Source organism: Geotrypetes seraphini, chromosome 4, assembly GCF_902459505.1.
Source record: "Geotrypetes seraphini chromosome 4, aGeoSer1.1, whole genome shotgun sequence".
NCBI classification, from domain to species: Eukaryota; Metazoa; Chordata; class Amphibia; order Gymnophiona; family Dermophiidae; genus Geotrypetes; species Geotrypetes seraphini.
This window is the reverse complement of record NC_047087.1, coordinates 48,971,382-48,987,908: the sequence shown is the minus strand read 5'-3', so window position 1 is coordinate 48,987,908 and position 16,527 is coordinate 48,971,382. Positions and strand designations below refer to the sequence as shown.

The window sequence follows — 16,527 nt, the reverse complement described above, 5'->3', positions numbered from 1 at the left end:
TTCAAGAACAGATATGTTTTTAGGTGTTTCCTAAATTCCCCATAAATAGTATGCATAAGCAGTTGTTCCAGATCTTTACCCCATAATGCTGCTTGATGTGAGAAAAGATGTTGATGATTTAAATTTACATCCTCTAACCGGTGGGGAAGCAAAATTCAGATGTGAGCTTCTCATATGTTTGTTTGTTGTGAAAGATAAAAGGTCAGTTATATATTTAGGGGCCAAACTAAATAGTACCTTAAAGCAAAAACATCCAAACTTGAACTTCACACGTGCCTCCATCGGCAGCCAGTGTAGAAGTGGGTAGGAAGTGTTACATGATCGAACTTCTTCAACCCACAAAGTAGCCTGACGCCACATTTTGTACCAGTTGCAATGGTAATTTGGTGTAGGATGGGCTGGGGAGGGCATCAATGGGAACTCCACTAACTTGGAACATGAAGATGTTACTGGCCAGACTTTATGGTAGATATCCTGCAAACAATGGGATGGTTAGATAGGCTGGAGTGAGCTCAGATGGCAACTTCAGCAGTTGGAACCTAGGACAATACCAGGTGAACTTTAGTCTATGGCCCAGAAATATCAAAGAGGAGACCAGTTAATTGAATCATGTATTTTTAATGAGAATAACTAATGGACAGTTTTTACCACAGATGTAGTTAAGGGAACTTAATTTTTCACAGGAAAAAGCCTTTTTTTGTTACAAATCCTTTAAACTCTTAAAATGAAAAACAGGACTGTCTCCCCCAAATACAATCTTCCACAGGGTCCAGCCCCTACCTTATTCCCATTTCTTCAATAGTTGTCCTTTTTCTCCTGCTCCCAGCTGGAATGGTTTGGTTGTTTTTCTGCAGAATATTAAGGCATTTATATATGCAGATGACTTCCTACTGATCTTTCCAGTTGCCCCATATAATATGGATTTAGCCCCTCTTCAATCTTGCATGTCTATTGCTGCGGATTGGTTGTTGTCTTTTGGTCTAGCTACCGTGTTTCCCTGAAAATAAGACCTACCCCGAAAATAAACCCTAGCATGATTTTCGGGGTAGGTCTTAATATAAGCCCTACCCCCGAAATTAAGCCCTAGTCGCTGGCAGCAGCAGCGCACTCCCCCCATCTCTCCCTCCCATCCGAACCGCAAGACAGGAATACTTTATAACAGCGTCAGCAGCAATCTACACAGGCTGCTTCACGGCCCTCTATCTCCCGGGCGTTCCTCTACCACATCACTGATGATGCCATCAGCGATGCAGCAGAGGAACACCCGGGAGATAGAAAGCCGTGAAGCAGCCTGTGTAGCTTGCTACCGACGCTATTATAAGGTATTCCTATCTCATGGTTCGGATGGGAGGGAGAGATGGGTCAGCATGGGTGGGGGTGCATGGCGGCGGAGGGATAGAAATGCTATATAGGGGGATGGGAGGAAGGCAGGCATAGAAGCTGTAAGGGTTCTGCACAAGGGATTAGAGGAAGAGAATGAGGGAGATAATGCACAAGGGGATTGGTGAGAGGGGAAGAAAGATGCTGCACATGTGGGGGAGAGAAAGGAAATAGGATGAATTGGGATGGAGGAGAGGAAGAGAGAGATGATCATTATATGAAAAAAATAAAACATCCCCAAAAATAAGACCTAGTGCCTCTTTTGGGCCCCAAATTAATATAAGACAGTGTCTTATTTTGGGGGAAACACGATATTAATCCGGAAAAAAAAAAACCCCACTACCTGTTGGATTAGTGGAATGCTTTCTGCACTTATAGATCCTATTAAATTATTAAATGTTGATTTGATTCCAGTTAAGACATTTTATTATTCAGGAATCCTTTTTGACAGTAAACTCTCCTTTGATCAATAGATAGGTCAGGTAAGAAAGGAAGAAGTGGAGACAGAGACTGTGTCTGAATTCAAGAGGGCCTGGAATAGGCACATGAGAAAGAGATAACGGTTACTGTGGATGGGCAGACTAGATGGGCCATTTGGCCTTTATCTGCCATCATGTTTCTATGTATAAAAAAAAAAAAAGTCTATTACTGGTTTAGACATATTCGTTCAGTCAGTAAGACCTTAGATTTTGACTCCATTCATACACTTATTCATGCCTTTGGAATATCAAGGTTAGATTATTGTAGAATCAATGCAGCATTTTTACTTAGGTTACAGACATTACAAAATTCAGCAGCTAGGCTTCGCTTCAAGGCTAAAGTATACAATCATATCGCTCCTCTGTTGATAAGTTTACACTGGCTGACTATACATTATAGATCTAAATTTAAATTCTTTGTAAGACTTTTAAAGCTCTACATTATCCAGCTCCATCAAACCATTCCATATACTCCAACAAGTACATTACAGTCAGTTGATTCTTAGAGATTGGTACTTCCTTCACGAAAAATGGCTCATTATGAATTGAAAAAAAGAACAAAGCAGAATTACGAGTTATCTCCATTCTTATGGAATAACCTTCCACAAGTTATTCAAAGTGAATTTTCATTTCCAAAATTTAAGTTTATGTTGAAAACTCATTTTTCCAATTTGGCATTTACTCCCCCCCCCCTCTTTTACAAAGCTGTATTAGGCTTTTTTTTTTTAATCACCAGCCATGGTGGTATAAGCACCGGAGCTAATACCGCTTCGGCCAGTGATAAAAAAAAGCCTAAAGCAACTTCATAAAAGGGTGGGGAGGGGGTTCAATTTGAGGTAATTTTTAAATTGTCAGTGGACATGAGAAGACTGCATTCATGAGACCACAACAAAAAAAGAGGGGTTTTTTGGGTGTTTTTTTTTCTCTCTCTCTCCTCCCTCGATATTTACATTAGGTCTTTCCTATTGTTAATGGCGTTCTTTTCTTGTTTTAACTGATTTTATTGCGTTTTGTGAGCTGCAGGATACCAAATTTTAATAAACATGAGAAAACATCACCTTGTTTGGGCCATACACTAATGGCAGTACGGCCCAACACAAAACCTGTGAGAGACCTTCTGTGTGCCATCAACACCTTGCGTTGTCTTGCAATTTTGTCCTCCTCCCGTGCTTCAGAAAAATAATACTGTACTGCTCGAACAGCATGTCTCCCCATCAAAAGAATAGCACACAAAACCAAGCAGCCCACTTATCTCCTTTAAACAATTACATCTACATTTCAGTACTGAACAATTAATAACTTATCACCTTTAGTCAAAATACTTCTATGATGACAGCAGCAATAAAAATATATTCGCCTTTAAAATTAACATTACAGAACCTTTCTAGAAATGGCTAGTAATTAAATGATGGCAGGCAACCATTTTCATGTCATTTATTTTGGGTCCCTATAGTCATTTCAAAGGCAAACTCTTTGCTGCGCATCTTTATATTTCAACAATCCGCTATTTGACAAAAGCTTTTGTGAAGCTCAGGTAAAGGAAAATGTCCTCAGGTGGTTATAAAATTATGACGGAGCCCTTTAAAAAGATTTTTTTTTTTTACCTGACGGAGAAAGGTGATTGGCTGTTGTCCCATGGCATGTGCATCACCAATGTTGGCCTTGATGACCTCACTGAAAGGCTTTTTAATCCCCTAGTGAGAGAAAACAAAAGAAAAAAAAATTCATGAGTAAAACAAAAAAGGCAATGCCATCAGCTGGTGCCTAAATTTAGGAGCCAATAGCGCACTTACTTTACAGAACAGTAGCACTTACACACGTGGCTAGCGCCAGTAACTGGCAGTTATGCGCATAATTATTAGATCAGGGGCCGGAATCCAGTCGGGTTTTCAGGATTTCCCCAATGAATATGCATTGAAAGTAGTTCAGTAGAGAAATCCACTTATCAATTCCTATGGTTAAACTCTAAGATTCAGATTGGTGGGTCTGGAATCTTTTGGAAGCATTGGATGCAAGCAGGTATATGTACATTAGAGGATGTTTTATCAAATGGTAGCATGCTTGATTTTTCACAGCTGCAACAGTTATTTGGGATTTCAAAGTCACAAAGTTATAGGGGGCTGTAGTTGAAGCAGGCCATTCAGAGCTGGTTCTCTGAATGGCGTAATTTAAAAAATTATTATACCTTGCAGGTCCTATGCTCCCAGACAGATTTTTTAGGGCATCAGGCCACCATGTGGCATAAATTGTTATCTAAATTCCTGAATAAAAAAACAAAATCCAGTCTTAGAGAAATTTGGAGCATCGAGATAAAGCAGTATATTTCTGTGTCTCGATGGACACGTATTTGGACTTGGAGGATGAGATGTACAGCGTCAGCATCTATGAGACAAACCTGGTTTTTCTTGTTACATAGATCTTTTTGGACCCCTGTTAGGTTACAAAAGTTGGACAGTTCTAAATCTAATAGATGCTGCCACTGTCATCTAGACATTGGATCATCTGTTGTTTTATTGTCCTTTGATATTCAACTTTTGGAAGTCAATATGGGGACAGATTAATCTCATATTGGAATTGACAATCCCATTTACTTATGAGGTAATTATATGTGGAACACTACTGTATGTTAAGCCCCCCATAGATCGTTATAAATGCCGGCTTTTTCGGATTATGACTAGGGTAGCCATACAGATGATAACTCAAAATTGGAAAAACTGTGATTGTCTTAATTTTTCCTTTTGGTGGGCAAGCTTATGTTTAATTTACAGGCATGAAAACATGAATGCCGACATTTTAGGGCATTCTAAGATATTTAACTTAGTTTGGGGGTCCATTAACATCTTTTGTACAATTATTATAGCTCTTTTAGCCTTCTTTTATTGGTGTAATTCAGACACATCCAGAGGTGGGGAGGGGATGTATCTTTAGGATGATCTTTAAGGTAACTGTGGGGGGGAGGGCATATATTGTTGTACTAATACTGATTGTATTTAAGTGCTTATTTATTATTACTGATGTGAACATTGTGTTGCACTTTTTGTTAGTAATAAGAACATAAGAACATAAGCAATGCCTCTGCTGGGTCAGACCTGAGGTCCATCATGCCCAGCAGTCCGCTCACGCGGCGGCCCAACAGGTCCAGGACCTGTGCAGTAATCCTCTATTTATACCCCTCTATCCCCTTTTCCAGCAGGAAATTGTCCAATCCTTTCTTAAACCCCTGTACTGTACTCTGCCCTATTACTCCCTCTGGAAGCGCATTCCAGGTGTCCACCACTCGTTGGGTAAAGAAGAACTTCCTAGCATTCGTTTTAAATCTGTCCCCTTTCAACTTTTCCAAGTGTCCTCTTGTTCTTTTATTTTTCGAAAGTTTGAAAGAATAAAAATTAATAAAAAATTATATATTAAAAAAGTAGTGCATGCAAATGAATGACATGCATATTCATTGGGGGAAATCCTGAAAACCCGATTGGATTCCAGCCTTTGAGGACAAGAGTTGCCCACCCCTGTACGAGATGCTATTTTGTAAACAGAGCACCTAAATCACTTAGGGGTCCTTTTATTAAAGTTTATAATGTGTTAATGGAATTAGTATGCACTAAGGCCCCGATTCTGTAAAGTGCACCTAACTTTAGGTGTGCTTTAGATGTCTGATTTAAGTGCATAATGAGCGATTTAAGGTTCTTAACAAGCGTTAATTGGGACTTAGACGGAGTTAGGCATCAGTTAGGCATTCTCTGAACTAAAACATGAGATAGGCACGAGTTTTAGGAAAAGTCACGTCTAAGTTTGTATGCGTGGGGGTAACAGGGGCGTAACCTGGGTGTGGTTAAGGATAGGCACCACATAGATGCTAGTTAGGCAGCAGATCGCGTCTAAACATCATGGAAAATGTAGAAGAAGGAAAAGCTGGTCTAAGTGTGGTTTTTGCTTCATTTCAATGCAGTTTCAGCTTTCGTAGCCGGCGACTTCCTATAGACGCAAGTTAGGTATGCTTTCTGCTTCCGCAATAATATTTCCTATAGTGAGTTCAAATATGTGGGGGGTTTTCTTCTTTCTCCCTCCTAATAGATTTAATAAACCACCATATCAATAGAGCACATCAATATAAACATATTGCATGGAAAACATAGTACTTTTCTGCCCAAAGAGTAATATGATTTACTCATTACACCACCTTTGGCTTTCTTGCTTAAAAAGAACCCCCTTTTTTCTCAACAAACAGTGCTGCAATCAGCTCTTTCTTGAGAGCAAAGAAAGAACATGAAAAACATATCATTAGTGCACATATTACTTCATTTCTCAGCGCTTAAAAAGAAAAAAAACAGATACAGACCTTAACATGCATTTTCCCTCATTACAAAATGGAGCTCTTCAGCTTCACAAAGCTGACCTCATTGTGAGATCATCAAGCTGCACCTTCAAGGTAGTATGTCACAATTAAAAGATGCGCTGGGTGTTGAACTCACAACCTCTGTATGACCAGCACAGGATTTTAACCCATAGAGCTACATCAGCTTCTACTCAGGTGGATCTCACTGCCCTTTCATATCATAGTTGATTGACCTGCCTATGTATCATCTAATTAGCTATCATATCACAATCACCACAAAAAAACATTTCTGGCTCACCAGGTTAATGCACCTTGTTGCACCTGGAACACGTTGCCAGAGGATGTGGTAAGAGCTGCTAAAATAGCTGTTTTAAAAAAAAGGTTTAGACAAGTTCCTGGAGGAAAAGTCCATAGTCTGCTGTTGAGACTATAGAGTTGCACGGGGACAGAAATCCCACCCGTCCCCGTCAAAATCCCACCCATCCCCATGAGGGATCCCTCCGTCCCCACCTGTCCCCGTGAGAAATCCCTCCGTCCCCACCCATCCCCGCGAGGAATCCCCTCCGTCCCCACCCGTCCCCGCGAGGAATCCCCTCTGTCCCCATAAACTTCAGAAATAGTTATTTCATTTAATTATGCTACTGAATTAAAGGCTCTAGTAGAGACCCATTTACAAATAAGCAAAGACATTTTATTAATTTGGAAATATTAATTGGGAAGAATACATACTTTGTAAACAGGTTTCTACCAGAGCCTCTAATGTAAATATACAATATAAATAAATACTCAGCTGATGAGAACCCCCAAGCTGTCAGCTGAGAACTTCCTTTGCAGTTGGCCAGGGGTCCCTTTTGCCAAGCTTGGCAGGCAGCAGTAGCGTCCCTGAGTCACAGATGCTGGCACCTCAGTGGCTCATGGATGTTGCCAGCAACTGCTGTGCTTGGTAGAGGGGAGTTCTGGCCGTCTCTAGAGAAGGTCCTCTGCGAGCGGTGCTTGGGGATCCCCACCAGTTACAGCAAGGGTCAGCAAGTACTTCAATACTGTAGAAATAAAACCAGAAATGCATTTCTTTTTCTTTTGAACACAATACAAAGACATCTGCTATATACATTTCCCAAAGCTAACATATTGAGTCCTCCCACCTTTGTTCCAGATCTTTCTGTCTGTCTCACTCTCTTTGTACTCCCTCTCCCCAGGGGCTGGCATATCTCTCTCCTCAATTCAGTGTGTTTCCCCTCTCTACCCGCTCTAGTCCAGCATCTGCTCTGTCTTCCCCCTCCCTTTTGGTTCAAGTCTGCATTCCAGCCCCTCTTCAAGGTCCTTTTTTGTCTCTCTCTCCTCTCCCCCCCCCGCCCAGATTCAGTGTCTCTATGGGTTTACAGTCAGCTAAACTCTAGGTTAAGTGGGATATTCAGTATTTAACAGACTATGGTGAATGGCATAAAGGAAGGATTGAGTTTTAAGCACAGTCCCATTGACTTTGGCAAGTTAAGTCTTGAATATCAGTCCTTTACTAGCCAAATACTCACTCCAGCCATAGAATGTCCCCCCAACATACCTGGTTTTCAGTGACCAAGAGCCATTTGGGGACAGTGAAATTGCTTTAAATATCCCCCTTCCCCCCCCCCCCCCCGAGACAACCACCTCTTTGGTGCTTACAACGAGCTTTGGAAATGCTTAAAATCACCGAACTTAGCCCTGAAACAAAAACACCCTAGGATTTAAAAGCTTATTTTCCTCTTAAAGTAAGGTAGCTCCTCCATGCCTAGGCCCAGTGAACCGTCTCTATCCCTGACCTCCTTGCGATCTGTATTACTTCGCTTCCTACCGCTGGAATGGAAACAGATCCGGGACTAGAGCTTTTGTATCCCTGAGAGGTAATAAGCCTCTCCCCAAGCCCACGCTCCTCCGCAGTGTTTCCATCCACAGGAATTTGTGTCAGAAGAGGTGGGGCGCGGCAGATGAAAGGCTGCGGGGCGGCCGCTAGTGGATTGTTTACAATTGCTGCTGGCGACCCACAGCAAGTTTAGAGCACTGCAGGGGAGGTGAGAAGAGGAAGAGAGGGCCAGAAAAGTGAGAGGAGAGAGGGAAGTGATAAATGCAGGCTCCAAGGCGCTGGGAAGAGGGTGAAAGTGCAGAGCATGTGCTTGAGAGAAGGGCTCTGCACCGGCTGAGCTGGCGGGGGGGGGGGGACAAACGGGTGCTAGAGAGAACACTGCTCATCTTCCATTTCCTGCCTGCCCTGCCGCAGCACATATAGCCGACCAGAAGTCTTCCATAAGCCCTCCCTCCGACGTCAGCGCTGACATCGGAGAAGACTTCCGATTGGCTATGTGTGCTGCAGCAGGCAGGAAATGGAAGACGAGCCTCGCAGCAGGCAGGTAGGAAAATCAGACGAGCCTCGCGGCTCGAGTTGTATTGAACCCTGCGGGATCCCCGAGACCATGAGGGGCGTCCCCACGGGATCCCCAGGACCCTAGGGGGCGTCACCACGGGATCCCCGCGGGTCCCGCGGTATTCCCATCGTCCCCGTTCCCGTGCAGCTCTCTAGTTGAGACAGACATGGGACAGTAGCATAGAATGCTGCTATTATTTGGGTTTTTGCCGGCTACTTGTGACTTGGATTGGCTCTGCGAAAACAGGCTACTGGGTTAGATGAACCATTGGTCTGACCCAGTAAGGCTATTCTTATGTAAACCCCGACCTAGACAGAGCATCACCTTCGGGGCCAGGGGGTGGGGCAGTTAGTGAGGCACACAAAACACAGAGGCCCATCATATGTACTTTTATCACTTAAAAGGGTTCAAATAAATGCTTCATTTATCTAGATCAGTGGTTCCCAACCCTGTTCTGGAGGACCACCAGCCAGTCGGGTTTTCAGGATAGCCCTAATGAATATGCATGACAGAGATTTACATATAATGGGGGTGACAGACCTGCAAATCTGCCCCATGCAAATACATTAGGGCTATTCTGAAAACCCGACTGGCTGGTGGTCCTCCAGGCCAGGGTTGGGAACCACCGACCTAAATAAATGGCTTCTGGAAATTGTCCTCATAATATTAGAAACGCAGAAAACATGATGGCAGACAAAAGCCAAATGGCCCATCTAGTCTGCCCATCCGCAGTATTATGTTTGTTTTTTATAGGATTATTCTGATTACTGCACTAATCAAATTCTTGTGGGGGTGGGAGAGGGAGGAGCTATGGACTTGATACCTAATTAGAGGAATAAAGATGATAAAAGCTAACGTTTGCCTAGACCATCTAATACTCTTGCACCAGCCCAGTAGATAGTGACAGCTGAAATACATACTCCTCACCCTCCAACAGGCAAAATCTTATTTGTAAGACTCTATACCCCCCACCCCCCAAAAAAAAAAAACATTCTTGGAACTACATTTCATACAATACTCAAGTTTCCCTTTGTCATCTGAGTAAGCAAGATAAGACAGCCTGTTTTATTTAAAACCTATTTATGTGTCACTGGATGCTTATTCCTTTGCCTTCACAGGCTCATATGTCCCCAGTAGGGTCATTCGGGTGGCAGGGTGTTAACCTACAGACCCTGCACTTGGATCTCAACCAAGAGCTGGAAAAGGCACTTTCCAACCAAGTCTGACAGCTAAGTGATATTGTGTTCCATCCCTTTCACTTGCAAAACCATGCCAACTGAATGACTTCCCAGGGGACCCTTAGCTACATTTGGGTATCAGTACATCCATGTTTGCTTCATCATTGAATGAAAGTCTCCACAGCACAGTTGCTCACTGCTACCAGGGTTGCAGTCTTCTATGCACAAGAGACTAATTATCCGCGCTGAATAGTCCATAAATTAATGCTTGCTACCAGATATCACCACAAAAGAGACAAACACAGCTGCCTGCAAAGACCATTCTAATGTGCAGAACTACTGAAGATGACATGTAACTATTCTGAAAGATTTCCCAGCATGGTCTTTTTTTTATTATTATTACTGCATTCAGCTGAAATGCTGTATGTTATGTTCACTGAAGGCTATAATTTTAGTTCCAAAAGAGAGACTGAGACACATACCTCTGCCTGTTCAAAAAGCTTATATGGGCGTCAGCCCTCACTAAAATGCTTGGACCTCCTCCCAGAACAACTCAAACTTTAATGCCAGTTGAAAGGGCACATTATTTCCAACTTATGAGACAAGTCTCTGACAAAAAGTTTCCACTAACAGAGATTCAGCAATATAAAAGGTAAACAACCATCCTAAAGACTGAGATCAACCCCAAAGAGAAAATATGAAGGCTGACAACTGATATTTTTCAGAAGGTGCCGCCAGGGTATAAATCTAGAAAGGGTTTATGTAGTACTGATTTACCAAATGAAAAAGGCTGTACAAAATATTAGCTCTTCTTTAGAGCTTCTGGAACTATATGGACAAAAAAGGAAACAATACAATTAAAGCTAAAAACTGCCCTCCAATCAATGGCTAAAAGTGTGAGAGCAGATTTAAAAGTACAGGTGCTTGTAGGTATAGGGCAGGGGTAGGCAATTCCGGTCTTTGAGAGCCACAGGCAGGTCAGGTTTACAGGCTATCCACAATGAATATGGATGAGATGGATTTGCATGTACTGCCTCCTTGTATATTTATTGTAGATATCCTGAAAACCTGACCTGCCTGTGGCTCTCGAGGATCAGAATTGCCTATCCCTGGTATAGGAGAAAGGGATAGGGCAGAGGAAGCTAAAGAATGACACGGGGACAAATTTGTCCTCGTCCCCGCAGGAACTGAATTTCTCTGTGAGTTTTGTCACTGTCCCTGCCCTATTCCTGTAAACTCTGCCTGAGGCTTGTGCAGATGAGGACAGAGCTTGCAGGAATGGGGCAAGGACAGGAAAATAACTTTTCGGGACGGGAAAATTAGTTCCCGTGGATAAGGAGAAAAATTTGTCCCTGTGTCATTCTCTAGGAGAAGCATTATGTTGGAGGTTGTGCTCATATTCTTCAGAGTAGCATAAAGTTTTAGAGCAGCAGGAAGCCCAGGTTCAAATCCCACCGCAGCAGCGGTGTGCGCCTAGCAACACTTTACCCTCCACTGCCTTGGGTCCAATGCTGGGCAGGTTCTGGCAACAATGCTAGTCCTACTCCTGCTTATCTAGTTTGGGCATCAGTAACACAGCACGGAAGATGCCTTACACAGCACGGAAGATGGCAATAGCAAAAACACTCCTTTATCATGCTATTCCGTCTCCTGGAGAGTTACTATTGGAAGTTAGTTCTGCTCTAGTATAGCAGATTTGATACATAAGTACTGAATGTGTTTTTTGGAGGATTTTATGCCACTTCACAAAGTACTACCAGGTAGTGGAAAGAGTTTGTTGTTGTTGTGACCAAGGTGAGAAAAGAATCTGAATATTTATTTATTCATTAAATTTTCTATACCGTTCTCCCAGGGGAGCTCAGAACGGTTTACATGCATTTATTCAGGCACTCAAGCAGTTTTCCCTCTCTGTCCTGGCGGGCTCACAATCTATCTAACGTACCTGGGGCAATGGGGGGATTAAGTGACTTGCCCAGGGTCACAAGGAGCAGCGTGGGTTTGAACCCACAACTGCAGGGTGCTGAGGCTGTAGCTTTAACCACTGCGCCACACTCTCCCCGTAGGGGAGGTTGTAGGTTGTAAGGCGAGACATCCTAGTTCTGCCCTGTGCCTGATGTTTTGGGAGGGTTCTGTGTATGTGTCATGAATGCTGAAAGTCCTGCAAGTATTTGGTTTATCTTGGAAATCTATGTTATTCTATAGAACCCCCCCTTTTACAAAGCCACACGGCAAAGTCCAGAAGCCCTTTAAATCTCTATAGGCTTCAGGGCAGTTAACGCAGCAGCAACAGCCGCTAGCACAGATTTGTCAAAGGGGTTGTGGGCAGTGGCATAGTTTGATGTTAACAATAAACTCTAGACTACCAGATTTAAAAAAAAAAATCTGATTGAATGATTCTATTGACTCGTTTTCAGTGTTAGTGAAAGCTTCAAAATGGCCGATGATTTTGTTGCAAGACCCTTAGACCAGGGCTTCCCAAACCTGTCCTGGAGTTCCCACAGCCAGTCAGGTTTTTGGTACATCCACAAATAAATATGCATGAGAGGGGAATTCTTTAAAAGGCACCTAACAATTAATATATTAGCCTCAATTATGAGCTTTAATAAGCTCATAATTGGAAAAAAAAAAAAAAGCAACAATTATTAGGCTGATAGGTGTCTATCTTATGGCACCTAATGGTGCCTAACTTCAAAGAAGGCGTGTTTAGGGGAGGAGAAGGACTTAGGTGCCATTAGGCGCAATCCTCGAAAGTACTTCAGTGCCTATAATGTAGGTTTTTAAAACCCTGGTCTACATTTTAGGCGCCTAAGTTCTAGTTAGGCACGATTCTGTAATGGGTGCCTAAGTGTGACTGACATGAAATAAGTGCCTAACTTTAGACGTCCATCTTTTTAGGCACCCAATTACAGAATCTGTCTCTGAAGGCTTACTATGTGCAGATTTACCTCGTGCATGTTCATTGTGAATATCTTGAAAACCCAACAGGTTTGGGAAAGCCTTCCTTAGCAGGTTTTTCTTCCAATATATTTACAGCCCACTCACACCTTGGGGCTGGGCAACTGGCTTTGGTTGTTTTTTTTTAATTAGCTCCTGTCAGAACATGTAAATGGAAAAACCAGATTGCGGCAGAAATTCCAACCTCAACTGGGGATGCTTATAGACACCAATGGAACAATGCTGAATGATCCAGAAAGCATTAAAAAGAGATGGAAAGAATATATGGAAAATTTATACAAACAAGGCAGTGAGGATTACATTGGGGAAAATTAACTGGAAACTGAAGCCGAAAAACCAGATATTTTAAAAGAAGTCATAGCAACGATTAAAGCTTTATTGAAAAACAAGTCACCTGGTATCAACAGTATTCCAATTGAATTAATAAGAGGCTCAGAAGGTGCTATCATGGCCCCTCACTTGACTGGAAGGAAAAAACATGGCCAACCGATTGGAGAAGATCACTGCTCATACCTATACCTAAGAAACATGAAAGCAAGAACTGTAACAACTACAGAACAATTACATTAATTCCACACACCAGTAAAATATTGCTGAAAATAATACAACAACGGCTCGTATCCTATGTTGAACAAAAACTACCCGAAGTTCAGGATAGTTTCAGAAAAGGTCAAGGGACAAGAGACATTATTGCCAATGTTAGATGGATATTGCGAGCAAAGAATACCAAAAGCTCCTATAACTTTGCTTCATCGATTACAGCAAAGTTTTGACTGTGCGGATTATGATAGACTATGGAAAACTCTAGCACAAAAGGGAATACCCAAACACATAACTCAGCGGATAGAGAGCCTATATGAAAATCAAGAAGCTGCAGTAAGAACTGAATACGGTAATACTGGTTGGTTTCTAATAAAACGTGGCATCAGGCAAGGATGCATCTTGTCACCTTACCTGTTCAACCTGTACGGTGAAACCATCTTCAGAAAAACAAATTTGGAAGAAGAGTGTGTCGGTTTCAAAATTGGTGGCTGAAATATAAACAACCTGCGCGACGCAGAGGATAAAACCCTCATCGCTAGCAGCAAAGAAGACAAGCTGTATCTACTGAGAAAAGTCAAAGCCGAAAGTCATAGCACGGGATTAGAACTGAACATAAACAAGACGAAGATCGTGAACATGGAAGATGATGAGGATTTTGAGCTTGAAGGCGATAGAATAGACGTTGTAAAGGATTTCAATCTCCTAGGCTCTTTTGTAAACAAAAAAGCAACTAGCAGGGAGGAAATACTCCGCACTTTGCCACTCGTCAATGAAGGCTGTCAACAAAGTGTTCAAAGGCAAGGAGGTAACACTCCAAACAAAGATCAGACTTGTCCAAGCTCTCATTTTCTCAGTGGCCAGTTACAGATGCAAAAGCTGGACACCACGGAAACAAGACAGAAAGAAGACTGACTCATTTGAGCTTTGGTGCTGAAGGATTTTAGGCATACCGTAGACCAGTGGTTCCCAACCCTGTCCTGGAGGAACACCAGGCCAATTGGGTTTTCAGGCTAGCCCTAATGAATATGCATGAAGCAAATTTGCATGCCTATCACTTCCATCATATGCAAATCTCTCTCATGCATATTCATTAGGGCTAGCCTGAAAACCCGATTGGCCTGGTGTTCCTCCAGGACAGGGTTGGGAATCACTGCCGTAGACCATCAGAATAATTAACAAATCGATTCTGGAAGAGATCAAACCAGCTAGATCACTCGAAGCCCAAATGATTAAGTTACGACGGTCTCATTTTGGTCACACCATCAGACGAGAGATATCACTGGAGAAGGACATCATGTTTGGGAAAATCAAAGGAATCATGCAAAGAGGGTGACCTGCAAATCAGATGGCTGAACACATTGAAAACAACCATGGGGATGATCCTGGAGGACCTTTCCGGACTAGCACAAAACCAATTTCATTTTAGATCCGCAATTCATCAAGTCGCTATGACTCAAGCACAAGTCGATGGCACCTAACAACAACTATAGCTAAATACAATGCTCTAAAGCAGGGGTAGGGAACTCCGGTCCTCGAGAGCCGTATTCCAGTCGGGTTTTCAGGATTTCCCCAATGAATATGCATGTACTACTTTCAATGCATATTCATTGGCGAAATCCTGAAAACCCGACTGGAATACGGCTCTCGAGGACTGGAGTTCCCTACCCCTGCTCTAAAGAGAGGGCAGTTGGCATTAACAGCACTCACTATCTGATGAGCCTTACAGAGAACGAAACTTGTTTTTTGTTCATTTCCCCAGTCACATATGCAGAGAGCAGAATTTTTAAGCAGTGACAAAGTGTGAGCATGCCAATGCTAGTGAACGGATGGGTTCCAGCTCTGTCTTAGGGAGGGTAATTGTATAAACAGGCTGCCTAACTTGTGTGGCAGCTATGAACATAACTAACGCTGGCTTTTACAAAGCTGTGGTAGAGGTTTCTACAGCGGGATGGTGAAGTAAATGCTCCGATGCTCATAGGATTCCTATGAGTCTTGAAGCATTTACCTCTCCTGTGGCTGTAAAAGAAGGTTTTAAAAAAAAGGAAATATGCATAAACTTTCCAATTTCAGAATTACATCATGGAAGGAATTAAGCAAACTGTACAGTATTACACTGTAACACACAACAGCATTTGTCACTCTGCGTTAATTGGACGGCTAACTTCCTCAAAGTGCTTAGAAGACCCCCCCCCAATAATTAACAAAGAGGTTTTGCCTCCAGCTTTAATGTTGGCTGTTAATGCGCATTAGGTGCAAAGTATTTGCACTGTTTAGTAATTAAGCCCCTTATTATATAAACTGCTTAGGGTTGTATATGGTTAACGGAGATCCCTGAGGCATGTTCATAAGATAGAATGCATTAGATATGCAATAAAAATGCATTAATGGTCAATTTTAAACTTCCAAAAATATACAATTGGTGACTAGGCCTCTTAGAGAACCTTACAAAATCTCAGTTCTAACACCATTAGCCAGCTCAACCATTTTGCAAGACTAGGCAGTCGCAAGGGCAGCAGCTTCTTGGGAGGGAGGAAGAAGGGGGGGGGGGCAACAATAGGTCCTGATGCTACCTAAACTCAAAAAAACATAAGCACATCTTTTCATCTGCATTTTTACAGGATGTTAGTGCGATTATCATGTGTTGATTTTAATTATCAAAATCTTAGGGGACTGCAGGTTTGAAGCCTGATAGTTAATGGAGGGGGGGGGGAGTAAGGCTGACTTGTCCACCAAGGGCACCCCCTCCTACTTTTGCATTGGCTCTGGCCTCATTACAGACAAATATTTATGATCTGGCTGAATTTTGGTTTGTTTCTTTAATGGGACCATAACGAAATGACGGTGCACAACAAAGAATAACTGCAGTCATAACTTTCCAAGAAATATTGTTCAGCCCTTTGGCTGCTCCTGCACTCCAAAATTCTGCCGGTCTTTGGTGGATCGTCTGTCCTGAGATCATAACAGACAGAGTCTGTTGCAAAAGGAGAAGAGCAGCAGCTCATACTTTGACCTCTCTCCCTGATCCCAGCAGGGGCTTTAGCAAAATGTTTCAGGCACAACTGAGCTCATTATCAGGTGCCCATTTTGCCGAGTCACCAGCCTCTTGTAACATTACTTCTTTGTCTACGTGTCAGGAAATAACCATTTGCACAGTTCAGGTGTATGTTTACTAATCCTGGGATATGATGACTTGGGATTTCTCTCCTATGAGAAAAGTATTTGGTTCATCTGGCCCTAAAACTGTGCTGTCGTTCGTACCTCAG

At 42.5% G+C, this 16,527-nt stretch overlaps 1 protein-coding gene across 1 annotated transcript in view; it reads right to left on the bottom strand.

Moving 5' to 3' along the window:
* The window catches only part of GPT2 (glutamic--pyruvic transaminase 2), a 73,891-nt gene that overhangs the window by 56,477 nt on the left and 887 nt on the right, over positions 1-16,527 (bottom strand). Inside the window, exon 2 of the mRNA XM_033942503.1 lies at positions 3,464-3,553. Within this exon, the coding sequence (XP_033798394.1) occupies positions 3,464-3,553 (90 nt within the window). The remainder of the gene's footprint in view (positions 1-3,463; positions 3,554-16,527) is intronic.